Source organism: Cyprinus carpio, chromosome B5 (genome assembly GCF_018340385.1).
Source record: "Cyprinus carpio isolate SPL01 chromosome B5, ASM1834038v1, whole genome shotgun sequence".
NCBI lineage: Eukaryota > Metazoa > Chordata > Actinopteri > Cypriniformes > Cyprinidae > Cyprinus > Cyprinus carpio.
In genome coordinates this window covers 29483278-29497227 of record NC_056601.1, presented here as the reverse complement: position 1 = coordinate 29497227, position 13950 = coordinate 29483278, and the positions used below count along the sequence as shown (strand labels likewise).

Sequence of the window (13950 nt, the reverse complement as noted above, 5' to 3'; positions counted from 1 at the left end):
TCTCTTGATTGAGATTGAGATTTATATTGAAAGGTGTAGATAAAGGTTAAGATGATGGTAAGGTTGATGGTAGGGTTTTTGTTGGCAGTTTAATTTGTGGTCATGGATTTGAAATTCCTGCAGGAAGATGAGAGCCAAACAGACAGAAGACATCAGCTGTGACCGTGGTTTAAAATTTTCGAACATATGCAACATGAAATCTGTTACAAAACCTGGTTATCTTTCTTCATATGCAGCAACTGTGGCTTCTGAACAGCGTGTGGCATGTTAAGAAACATGAAACCTCAGATTGTGATCGATAAGTTCAGTTATGTGCACACATGCAGTATGCTTATACATACTGATATCAGAAATCAAGGAATCTTGAAAAGAAAAGCAGCTAGAATGCCAGTAAATGCATTTATATTAAGGCACTAGTTGGTTTTCACTTTAACAATTTATGACCTTTAACCGATTACACGTGACCTTTAAATGACCTAACATGTTGTTAGGTATTACACGTGACCGTTAAATGACCTTACATGTTGTTAGGCACAAACAAATAAAGAAACGCGCTGCAAATACACGCAACAAACAAGTAAAGAAACGCGCTGCAAATACGCACAACACAAAGAAACATGCTGCAAAAAACAGAAACGCGTTGTAAATACGCACAACACAAACAAATGAAATGTGCTGCAAAACCAGAAGCACACTGTAAATACATACACAGCTCAAACAAAAAAAGAAATGTGCTGCAAAAACAGAAATGTGCTCCAAATATGCACAACACAAATAAATAAAGAAACACGCTGTAAAAACAGAAACAAGCTGCAAATACGCACAACTCAAATAAAGAAACACGCTGTAAAAACAGAAACAAGCTGCAAATACGCACAACTCTATCTAGCTGCAAATAGGCTCGGCACAGACCACATCAGAAATGTTTAAGAGAACCACCAAGTGACGAACGTGCCTGGGACATTTTTATCAATGTTTGTTCTGAAAGGTGAGATTTTTGTTTATTTTAATATCCTGATATTTGGTTTTGTTGTGAGCATTTGCAGCGCATTTTTTTAATCTGTTTGTGTTGTGAACATTTGCAGCGTGATTTTATATTTGGTTGTGTTGTGTTCTAAATTGCAACATCATCATTACAAATGTGTAATTACAAATAAATTTAAGTACATGACAGAAGTTTCGAAAGAAATTATATTTTAGTTTAGTTTATCATACTTGTTTGTAGTACATTCAGCAGTACTTTAACCATGTTTCAAAAACAATAGATTACATGTAATGTAATGTACTTAAGTCCTACATAAATGGCTCAAATAAAGCACTGTAAAGTTAAAGCTATTTGCAATTAATATAAATTTAACCTATAATATATAGTTGTCGTTTGTCTCGTTCTAAAGCATAAGACTATGCACAGTGAATGATTGGGAATGCTCTGAATAGGAAACAGCTCTCGTAATGCTCACATGAAACGACAAACTTTCAGATTTCAGTAGTTTTACAGTTGATTGTTGAAATACGCAACACACATAAATGTTTAGTCAGTTATTTCACAATGTGGAGTAAAATACAAGTATGCTTACAATCAGCATTTTTGTCCACCAAAGTACACTGACTACGACTGTAGAATTCATTACGCAACAAGATACACATTTCAAATAGTAGCATGCTACATTTTTGGGTTACACTTTATTTAACCCTTGAAACAGTTTTAATTTGTCTGGTTCACGCTACAGTGTAATTATACAGTTAAGCACTGGGTAACATTAATTTGCGAGATGTACTTACTACAGGGTTGGGTTTAGAGTTTGTTTCTTGTAATTATTCATAATTTTAACAAGGACACTGTAAAATGAAGTGTTACCCATTTTGCCACATTATCTCATTATTATGTCCACATATCATCTCAGAAATGCAAATTGTTCATTTGCATTTTTACATTAAATCGTTTTAAAAAAGTACTGACAAAAAGAAGGAAAGTAAAAAAAAAAAAAAAATGGAAGGTCAAGTCAATCACATTGTCTTGTAGGATACAGTATCACACACACTGTGCTCTTGTTTATAGCAGACAGTTTGTAGTTTTTGTTATTTATGTTGTTTTGTTTTTTAGTTTATACTGTTTGGCATACTATGCACAGCATACACACGCTATACTGTATGATAGTATTCTATTTCATAGCTGTGTGTGTTATCTTTTGGACAAAATGAGGCATCTCAGTTTGCATTCACAGATTCTTTATTGTTGTTGATGTTTCCTTAAAGAACCTCTAACATCCAATCCACAAAAGCTTCTTTATAGTGGGGGGGGGGTCTTTAGATTAATAAAACATTGACAGACTAAGACAAAATGGTTATTTTAGAACTGTTCACTGAAAGGTTCTTTGAGGAACCAAATGTGGTTGTTCTACGGTCCATCACTTTTGCGAGTGTTGCCCTACTGACAGAGGCTGACAAAACCATTTGTGCTTTAGAGGGGAGTCTGTTAGGCACGGTACATCACTTTTGCGAGTGTTGCCCTACTGACAGAGGTTTGATTTTTTTTTTTTTTTTTGGATTCAACAAAACAACATCCATTCAAAAAAAATAAAAAATCAGGGAAGGGGGAGCAACAGACATATCGATATTATATCAATATTTTTACAATCTGAAAGAAGAAGAGAGAGAGAGAGAAAAAAACACCTATTTATAGTCATTCCTTTATATAATCCAAAATTTTGGTAGAAAAACATTGCCATGCATCAATGGTACTAGGTTTAGCCCTGTTCATTCGTGCTGTTGCATATTCACAAGTCACTATTTTAAGGAGGGTTGTGAATCCCAAATGTTTTTGCACACATGTGAGGAGTAAACCAGTTTTGTATTATTGTCTTCTTTGCAGCTGTAAAACCAGCAAACAGCATTCTCTTCTTTAATGAACTTATACAGGAGTTGGAATCACATTGAGAAGACAGAAACATGGATTAGACATGTAATCAAGTTGTAGTAAAAAGGATAAAACAGATTTCACATGTGTCCGTAGGTTGACAACAATTGGACATTCCCAAAACATGTGGAGAAAAGTACCTGATTACAGTGTGTTTATTTGTAAACGTTTGTATGTTTTATATCATTATTTTTTGGTTTAAATATTTGTCATGCTATGTATCGCATTTCATGGTTGTTTCATGCTACTTCAATGTAAATTAACAGTGAAAATGTTCTTCACACTAAGAAAATAAGATTCTTTCAAGAATTAATGACTGAGGCTGCTTCTGTGGCATTGCTGCAAAATCCCCATTCTGAAACCTTTATTTTGAAGAGTGTAGTGTTTTATATTAGTAGTGTTATTTAGCAGTTATGAATGCTGTCTGAGAAGGGTGTACACTAGAGTTTGGACCAGAGATCCAGTACAGCTTTGGAGTGGTTAATTCTAAAGATAGAGTAAGAGAAGAGCTACAGTAGAGCTTTGGAGTGCTTAATTCTAAAGATAGAGTGAGAGAAGGAGCTGATGCACAGAGAGGAAGAGAGAGAGAGTGTGTTTTCTGTGGAGAGAGAGAGAGAGAGAGAGAGAGAGAGAGAGAGAGAGAGAGAGAGAGAGAGAGAGAGAGAGAGAGAGAGAGAGAGAGAGAGTGTTTTGGTGAGTGTGTGTGATATTTGGTGTTTTTTCAGTGTGGATTTTTGGAATTATGTCATAGATGCTTTTCCCACTCGACTCTAGTGGAGAAGAAATCTTTGCCATCGAGTGGTGTGACTGAAAGCGAGAGAGAGACTCGGGTCATGTCAGTTTGACACTGTAAGCAAAATTTTCTCTGTGACAGTGTGTGAAGTGAGTCACCGATGCACGCTGATTCTCCATCATGTCAGTGTGTTTGGCACTTCTAACACACTAGGAAGTCCACGCTGAAGAAACATGTTGATGCAATGACATGTTGGCTGCATGAACCACAGCACTCAAAATGATGCCCATATGAATGCTGGCAAGCTCAGTGGGACGACTTTATACAGCATGACAACAAGTCTTGAAATGTGCTGTTGCTGTGGCATCTCAGTATCGTTTTCCTATAATGCAATGGTGGAAATCATTTAGTCAGCCTTACAGTATGTCATTCAGACCCGAATGACGACAGAACAATGCATTGCCCATTGTCCAAAAGGCACCATAACAGTACACTGTAAAATGCTTTTTTCTTTCAAACTTATAAATAAAACAACTATTTTGGAATATGTTTCACAAGAAAATACAGTAACACTTTGCTTTGAAGCCTTTATGTATAATGCATTGTACAATCTAATTCATAATTGCAACCACAGTTAAAACACAAACACTTATGTAAGTGTTGTAAATTATAACACTTTTCAATTCATTGTCACAGTATGCATTTAAAATTTGGAAATAATTATTTGCAACAAGATATATAATGTATTACAACACACATTATGAATAATTACAATGCATTATACCCTTTAATAACCCTAATGCATTATACATAAAGGCTTTAAGTAAAGTGTTAATGAGAATACTATTTAAGTTTTTCTACTTAGAAATACACTGGGCTCTATAATGCACCCGGCACAATGCAATGCCAGGTGTGGCACAAGTGTTTTTTGTTAGTTTCAGCCCGGGGTGTGCTGGTCTGAAAATGAGATATGTTCAGGGGCATTTTTGGCGCGTTGCTATTTTGAGCTAAATGAAAACAATTGCGCCATTGTCCAACTAAAACCTGGTCTAAAGTAAATGGCGAAGTATTTTTTTATTCAGTGGGCGTGTTCATATTAGGCACAGCGGGTGGTTCTTACACACACAGGGAAGTGCAGCATCACACAAACATGCCAAATATTAAAAATGGAATGTAAAATATTATTATTGGGTATGCTTTAATCTCGTGCACGAGTAGATCTGTTTCCACTCTGGAGACGAGTTTAGTCTTTGCTCTTGCAAATTTTACCATGTAAATAGCGAATCCACCATGGTCCAAGCACAACTGGCTTTTAAAGGGAATGGGAGATGAGACTCTGATTGGTTTATTGCACGTTATGCCAAAAACACACCCTTGGTTTATTAAGAGAATAGGCACAACCCTTTTGGACCATGCGCCTTGTGTGCCGACCCTTTGCGCTTCAGACCATGTGCTTAGATTGTTAAAATAGGGCACTTATAGGGGCAAAGAGGGCTTGTTTTCTGAAATCGTTTGTTTGGATATGCAAATGAGGTATTGTCTAAATATGCACACATTTGCATACATTTCCAGAAAACAAATCTGACTACTGAAAAAGTGCTGTTTTTTGTTTTGTTTTGTTTCATTGATGTTTGTATTTTGTATTTTGTATTTTTTTTTTGTTGATAAAGCAGAGTTTGTTTTTAAAGCAGTTTTTACAGCATTTTTTTTATTCTTTTCAGCGCTCACTTTATCCTCACAAAAAAGAAAAAAGAAAACCTTTAACAGACAGAGGATAGATAGATAGACAGACAGACAGATTGATAGATAGAAAGATAGATAGATAGACAGACAGACAGACAGACAGACAGACAGACAGACAGACAGATAGACAGATAGATAGATAGATAGATAGATAGATAGATAAATAGCAATAAACAAACAAACAAACAAACATGTTTTTAGGAAGTAAAATGCTTATTAAAGTCAGGCAAATTATAGAGTATAAGAATAAATCCTGCTATGAAAACCTTCAGAATATGAATAGGAATTAAACTGAAAAGTTTTGAAAAGAATGAAAAGAGCTGATGAAGTATGTAAGAGCTGATGAAGTATGTAAGAGCTGATGAAGTGGACAAAAACACAGCTTAAAAAAAAACAAAAAAAAAAACAATGAAATTAAAATCTACAGACACAAATGGATAAAGTGCAATAATTAAAATCAAGCAAATTATGTATGAATAAACCCCTCAGTAAAACCATTGAGAGTATAGATAGGAATAAAACTCTTAAGTTTGGTTTACGTAAGTGTTTCTGAAATGGAGAAAAAAAAAACTCTTTTCAAATATAGATTGTAATTGAAATCTATAGATGCACGTATATAAAGTGATATAAAATAAACATAAATGTGCATATGGGTGTTTTCTGTCCACTAGTCTGATACAAGACATAGTATGGAAGACAAACAGCCTAAAATCTCTAAATTGACCGGTGCATGAAAAAAGTACAGTAGGGTCTCGCCTTAAGCTGTTATTTGTTGAAAATGTTCTTTCAGGTTTGCCATCAGTGATGATGCACTCAATAAGACACAAATGTCTTTAATGTCATATTTGAGTTGAATGAGAAGAAAGGGAGTCACGGAATGACACAAGAGCGAGTAAATGATGACAGCATCATTCTTTAAAGTGAATGGGTGTTTGAGAGTGTAATATTTTAACTCTTGGCATCTGAAAGATGGGAAGTGAAGTCTTGCGTTAACTGACCATATTCCTCTGTGCCGTTAGGTGAGGAAGCTCTCACCATGTACATGGCCAAGAACAAACTGGACCGGAAGATGGTCAACGCCACCCAAGGAGTCGAGGCACTGCACCAGCTCGCCTCCTCATACTTCATCGACCGTGATGGCACTATGCGCAAACTCCACGAGATACAGATCTCCAGCAATGCCATCAAGGTAAGCTAAAAAGAATGACAGAGAGGAATAAAGTAAGGAAGAAAGAATGAGAAACATCCGCTTCCTCCTTCATTATTCGCCCACTGTCCATCTGTCCGTGGAGCTTTTTTTTTTTGGAGTTGACAGGCCTCTGAAGAGCTTCTGGCAGACAGGGCTTGAGGTAGCAGGAAGTCAAGCATGACAAAATTAAACGGAATTGACAATAGCTGCTGAGTCAGGATGACAGCAGGCAGCATACGCAGCACTTGTGTTGCACTTAAATACAGACACGGACTTAAGAACGACTGACCTGACAAACTAGTGCTCATCTCCATGTGCATTTATGCTCACAGATGTTTTATCAGCGTGCTTGTCTATGTTTGTGTTTATATTTGTTTTATCAGTGTGCGTTTGATGTTTATTTGTTTATGTTGTCTCAATTTTAGAATTTTTTTTTATTTATTTATTATTATTTACTTATTTATTTCTTTGACATTTTAGAAGTATACTTTTAAAAAGCGAACTTTGGAATAATGCAAAATTGCATTTTAAATCATCATGTTTAATCTTTTGTCATGCTTTAAAGGTAGTACACTTATTTTGAGGTGTTGACTAACATACTAAAGCACTTGATTTTTACTGCATTGTACTATTCATTATTATATGTAAAGTTATTATGTTTTTGATTTTTTATGTTTTGTATTATTCATTATATTTGTGTAATTAGAACATTAGACATAAAAGTATATTTTACTTTACCATATAATACATTAAGTACACTATAATAATATTTCAAATATAATATAATTATGGAATTACATATAGGAATGTGCTTAAGTGGCTCAAAAACACTCTGAAGTTCAGATAATTGCATTAAATATAAATTCAAAACTATAGTTCATTTTAATTTAATTGCAATTAACATGCAATCAAGAATTCAAAGACATTACATTCAGTTTGCACTTAAGTATATTAATTTAAAGTGTATTATTTCTAAAATAAATACTGCTTTTAAAAGTATGCTAAAGTGTACTTCTTTTTCACAAGGGATGCTAAAGGGAAATTATGTGTATTTCTAAAAAGAATGTGCATAATGAGAAATCCAGAGACAACACAAAGAACAATGCATCTATTTATAGAAAACAATTCAGATTATACATCAAAATTATATATATAGCTGTATATAAAACAATAGAAGTCTATGATATGTCCACACTTAGATAAACGTGTATCTGTGTCTGTGTGTGTTTTTACGAGTCACGTTGCAGACAGGAAACGATTCCTGCATTCAGGAAGAGGCAGAGACTGACGCGCACACACACACACACACACACACACACACACACACACACACACACACACACACACACACACACATACAGAAATGTTATAAGAATTTTGATTGGGTTTTGGTTTGAGTTTAGCTCTGGGAGCTCACGCACATACAGACAGAATGAAAGTGTTGATATGAAAGCACGCCTTCCCTGTGAATCCGCAGACTGACGCTCAGTGTGTTACTGGCACACAGTGTGTGCTCTGTGTGTTAGAGGAATGACGATAATTTTTTTTATTGTGTGGAGTTTGTTTGAGTTTGAATTTTCTCACAATTATTGTTGCTTATTTTTGCATGAATGTTTGTCATTGTGTTAAGCTGTGTTTACAATATTTCAAAGACAATGGAATGGGAATTATGGAATTACATACATTACAGTAAAACTGAATCTAAAACATTAAATATTTTTTACATAAATAATATAACTATTTTTAAAATAATAATATTACTTGAAATGAAATAACATTTAATTGAAATGAAATCTACAGATCTTTTTATTTCAGCTATCCTCATTTTAATTTACATTAACTTGATGTACTAAAATAATAAAAACTAAAATTGCAATGAAACTGAAACAAACAAACAAACCTATGGAGAAATAAATAAATAAATAATTGTTACTTATTATTACTATTACTACAATTATTAAAATATTAAAATAAAAACTGATAAAAAAAAAAAAAAAAAACTATAATAGTTTGTCAGTGATACTAAAATAACACTGTTATAAAGAAGTAATTAAGATGTACTTTAACAAACATATCTTGTCCTAAAAATCTACATTATATTTTTAGAACTTATATACTTAAAAATATATTTTGCATTAAAAAATACATTTAAAAATACTATATATTACTCACTATATTTTCACATTACAGTAATGAGAATTCTGATTGATTGATTGATTGATTGATTGATTGATTGTAATGACAATGACCTAACATACCTAAGCAGAAAAACTATTATTCTAAAAACATAATTACTTTAGTAATCATTTTAATCTTTGAAGACATCCCCTAAGGCAGGTTTCGTTCATTTCTGAGGACACTTTGTTCCCAAAATACAGCTAAATAAACTCACACTCTCTCTGGCTTTTCAAACACACACATTATGACAGCATGGCATCAGGCTTCACTCTCTGGAGGCATGAAATGCATGACGTCTGTCAGCTAGCCTCTCTCTTACCCTGTCCTGCCGGGATGTGCCCTAGACACTTCAGTATGTATTTGGGGGCTTGCAGCAGACAAATGAACAGTGAGGGGGTAGAAAATGGCCTCCCAGTGCCACCTCTGCTATATTTATCAGTGTCTCCTGTAGTCTGAGCACTGCTGAAGAGATCTACAGCACTTACATCACAGAGAAGACACTCTGTCACTGTGTGTTTAAAACAGCCCTGATATTTGAACTCAAATCACAGTCAAATCACCTCAGTGGATGAATCTTCTTTGAAAGCAATACTACTTGTAATAATTACCTTCCGATATCTTTCTAATACAATTCTTTCACTCTGTCAACAAATATGTCTTTCGTCTTTAAATTATTTTAATGATTACAATTTTAGTTTTATAATTCATGCTGCTGGTTGTAATATTACAACGAAAGAGACTTACCTGATTCAATTCTTACTTGACAGCCACTACCTTTTCACTGTAATTGAATTAGCAAATATCTATGGCAAGCTGTATTAGCTTAAAATTAGAAATTATTTCGTAATTGCATTTTTACTAGTGACAATTCTCACTTGTAATAATTCCATACAGTTGAGATTTTTTTTTCAAATTTTACTTGTTGTAATGAATTACAATTAGAGACCGTTGCCAGTAATAATGACAATAGTTGAGATTTTCAATTCAAATCTTACTTGTAATATTTTCAATTGTAGTTTTTATTAGATTGATTTCTTGTTTTAATTTTTTTCTTGTGATTTTTATTTTTGAGATTTCTAATTCAGTTCTTAATTGGAATTGTTACTAGTAAGAGTTGAATTATAGAGCTCTAGAATTACATTCTTCAAAATTTAGAACCATGTGTTAGAACCAACGGAATGTAATTATAGCAAGTAGAACCATTATAGAACCATTTTACATCTGATTTTGTGTTTTATAGGAGTGAACATTTTCTTGTGTGTTTTGTAGTTGTGGAAGTTGTATGTGTTTGGAACGAGGGTAAACGAATGATGACAGAGGGTTGTGTTTGGAACGAGGGTAAATGAATGATTGTATAGTGTTTTGATGTATTTCTTTAGGCTTCAGTCCCCATGTGTCATTACTTATGTTGAGTGTTTTGTTTGTATTTATTTAGTCTTAAGTAATCATGTGTCATTACTTATGTTGAGTGTTTTGTTTGTATGTCAGTCTAGTTTTCCTGTTACACATACATTGCACATCATATTAGAGCTGGAAAACAATACTGCCTGAATTCATTTGGGTTTGTTTTTTTTATTTATATTTAGGGCTTTTAATCTATAAAACAAACTCATTAAAGTTGACAAACTGAAATGCAAAGTATTTATTTGATTAATATAGCAAGCAACACATGGAGCTCATTAGATGCAATGACCCGAAGAGATCACAGGCAGAATTATCATTACAAGCAAATCTCAGCTTCTTGTGTTTACAGATTTGTATTTCATGCACATGCACATGCACTTTTGCATCTTTTATGTGATTATTATTTAATGTCACTGAACTTACCATACGTACTCTTGCTTTTTGTGATTTTTATTTAATGTAAATGAACTTGCACTTTTGCATTTTTATTTAATGTCACTGAACTTACCATACGTACCATATTCGTATGATCATGTCAAATGTTTCATGTTTTTAATTGGTCCTGACAAATGTTTCATGTTTTTCCCTGAATAAAATTAAGATCTTGTCTGATAAATACATAGGCCTACATACATGAGTGATTTAATTAATGGGTAACTTTTACTAGATTGATGCTGTGAGAGAGAGAGCTGTGTGATAGTTGCCCCTCAAGGTCATGTCTTCCTCTCTCAAATGCTTTCAGCTGATTTAGTTTTAAACTCCATATGCAAATTTATGATGATGCAGCGAGCGTTTCAGAGGACATCTATTTAAAAATCTATTGGTTGGCCAGGATCCAATTTTAGTCACTATCCAACGGCGCGTTCCCAGAACAGGTGCCGTTAAAAATGAGTTTTTTTTTTTTTTACCTGCACAAAGAGCATCAGCTGTGTGATTATGCAGAAGAGTTGATTGACATCACTCATATGTGTGTGGCACAACATCGCTCTGACACGCTGCTGTAACAGAGCAGTGAAAACAATGCCTAAGATGATAATATAGTTGCATCATTTAAATTTACAGTTGAACTTTCATGAATTCCGATTTCCCCATCTTAGATCTAAAGTAACAGGGCGATATTTATTACATATACATTTGTACAAGGCAGTAGAGTAACACGACTGTCACTGTAAGTCACATGGCAATGATAACATGACTGATTCTATGCATTATATGCATATATTTATAATGCTCATAAAGTTCATTCATTTTCTTACTCAGACCGTATGCGATTTTGGACACACCATTTGACTCCAAAAGTACCTTGAACATTAGAGAAGAAAACAGATGGCCTATCTATTATTGTTAGGTGCTATTTATAAATAAATAAATAAATAAATAAATAAATAAATAAAAAATAATAAAAGTATCGCAGTTTCCACGAAAATATTCAAGAGCACAACTGTTTTCAAAATTAACAATTATTGGAAATGTTTCTTGAGCAGCAAATCAGCATATTAGAATGTTTTCTAAAGAATCATGTGAAACTGAAGACTGGAGTAATGATGCTAAAAATTCATCTTATAAATTACATTTTAACATGTATTCACATAGGGAACAGTTATTTTATTATGTCACTATTATGTACTATTTCACGATATTACTGTAATTTTGACTGCATTTTTAGTTAAATAAATGCAACCTTGATGAGCAGAAAAAGCTTATTTCAAAAACCAACCTCAAACCTTCGAACAAAAGTGTAAATCATTTAAATACAATGCTAATCAAATAAAATTTTATTTGTTTTATTTAAAGGCACTGCACTCTAAACATAGTGGAATATGTCAGATAATATGAGTTATTTCAGCAGTAAGTCATGGATAAATACTCTGCACATGAACAGCATCACATCCAGAGAATGACTCCAGTAAAGCCCAGTGCACTGCATGTGTGCTATTTTTTCCAGTCCTTGTCAGACTGTATGATATGACAGCTGTGAGATCTCAGCTAAAGCTAAGGCATACTGTGAGACCTCAGATTTCTATTACGTCAGACACTGTGATATACACCTTTGGATTTTATTCACAATTGACATTGATGACTGGCTGCTTTACAACATCAGTCGTGTCACATTCGGACGTTGCACTAATGTTAGAGAAGAACTGCTTATTTTCAGAGTGAATAGACAAGTAGCCTATTTTTAACTAAAATCTGACATATATCTTTAGTTTGCCCTCTGTGTTAACCAAAAAATAAAAACATTCAATACAATGAAGATATCATTGGCCTCTCGGGTAGCTGAGGTTCACGTCACTATCAGAATCTTAAAATAGAACTTCATTATAGAGCTGACAGGTGACAGATGTAATAAGAAACAGGCACAGTTGTCGTCCCATGATGCCCTGCTTCATCACAGATTTCTCTGGATACAGTTTGTTCTTTAATGCTACAAGAGCTTCTAATCTCCCCATAAGACAAAACAGTCCCAGCTTTGATAGGAGCACAGGGCTGTCGCCGTCTTCCCGACGATCTTCACATGAATACACGATAAAAGCAGAAACGACATCAACACAAACACATCCGGACAGACGGCCCTTTCCTAAACGGCGAACATGTGCGGCAGGTGGAATCAAAGCTCACAGATTTAAAGTCTTTTAAGTCAAATTTTTACATGCATGTTATTGTGTTTATCTGTGTGAGCTTGAATGAGCATCAAGTCATGCGACTTTTCAACGTTTGTGCATAATCCCACAAATCTCCGTCTTCATTAGACGAGGGCTTTGGTTTTGTTTAATGCTCTGGCAATCTATGTCTTAATCCGCTGATTATTTGTGTGTGTGAGAGAGAGAGTCCTGAAGCTTTTAGACTCCAGAGATTATTCCCTTTTCATGCCAAGTGACGTGTGTTACGGAGCTTCATAAAGGGATTTTCAAGAAATAGTTTTCTGAAATATGAAATAACAGTCATTTAGTGTGAATTATTAGTCATTTTCTTCCACAAAGCACTAAAGCAGATATTTATCTGAATGTTCATGCTGCTCTGTTACATTCAGATGAGGTCATATAATAACTTGTGAGGAACAGATCCATATTTATTTCAGTACTTGCTCAAAATCTTTATTGTAGCTCTCAAAGCCTTGTGGAAAAGAAATACAATATAGCATACTTCTGCAAACTATATGTAATGTTTGCAAACACTTAATTGTGTATTGATTGCAATAAAATTAACTTGTATTATAGAAGTTTGAATGTACCTTGAATGCAAACAGCTGAACATCAGAGTGTTTTTGACTCACTTATAGGACTGAAGTACATCTTTACAGTATATCCAATTTCATAACTAGGTTTACTTTAAAGTATACTTTTTAATGAGTATTTTTATAATCTTTTGTCATGCTAAAACACACTTATTTTGATGTGTACTTTTTATCATTTTAACTCTAGTGTGTTATTTAATATTGCATTACTATATTGTTACTATATTTAATTTTGTATTCAATTTCATAAATCAGTAGAAATGTGGAATTACAAATATATTTAAATACATGACATACAAATTTCAATAGAAATGACATTAAAGAATATTTTAGCTTATGCTAAATGTTTGTCAGTGCATTCAGCAGTAACACTTCAACTATATTTCAAAGACAATAGTAATTTGACATTAGTACAACATGCACTTTGTAAATGTTGAAAAACATAAGTGACACTCTTTAAGTGCACTTAAGAGGTTTTATATTTCATTAATATTATATTATCTGCAAGTACAATTTTTTATATACTTTAAGGATTCAAAATGCATTACAAG

The 13950-nt window shown here is 33.7% G+C and overlaps 1 protein-coding gene across 1 annotated transcript in view; it reads left to right on the top strand.

Moving 5' to 3' along the window:
* brinp1 (bone morphogenetic protein/retinoic acid inducible neural-specific 1) overlaps positions 1–13950 on the top strand; it is a 161346-nt gene that overhangs the window by 88123 nt on the left and 59273 nt on the right. Inside the window, exon 4 of the mRNA XM_042723074.1 lies at positions 6413–6582. Coding sequence (XP_042579008.1) covers positions 6413–6582 — 170 coding nt within the window. The remainder of the gene's footprint in view (positions 1–6412; positions 6583–13950) is intronic.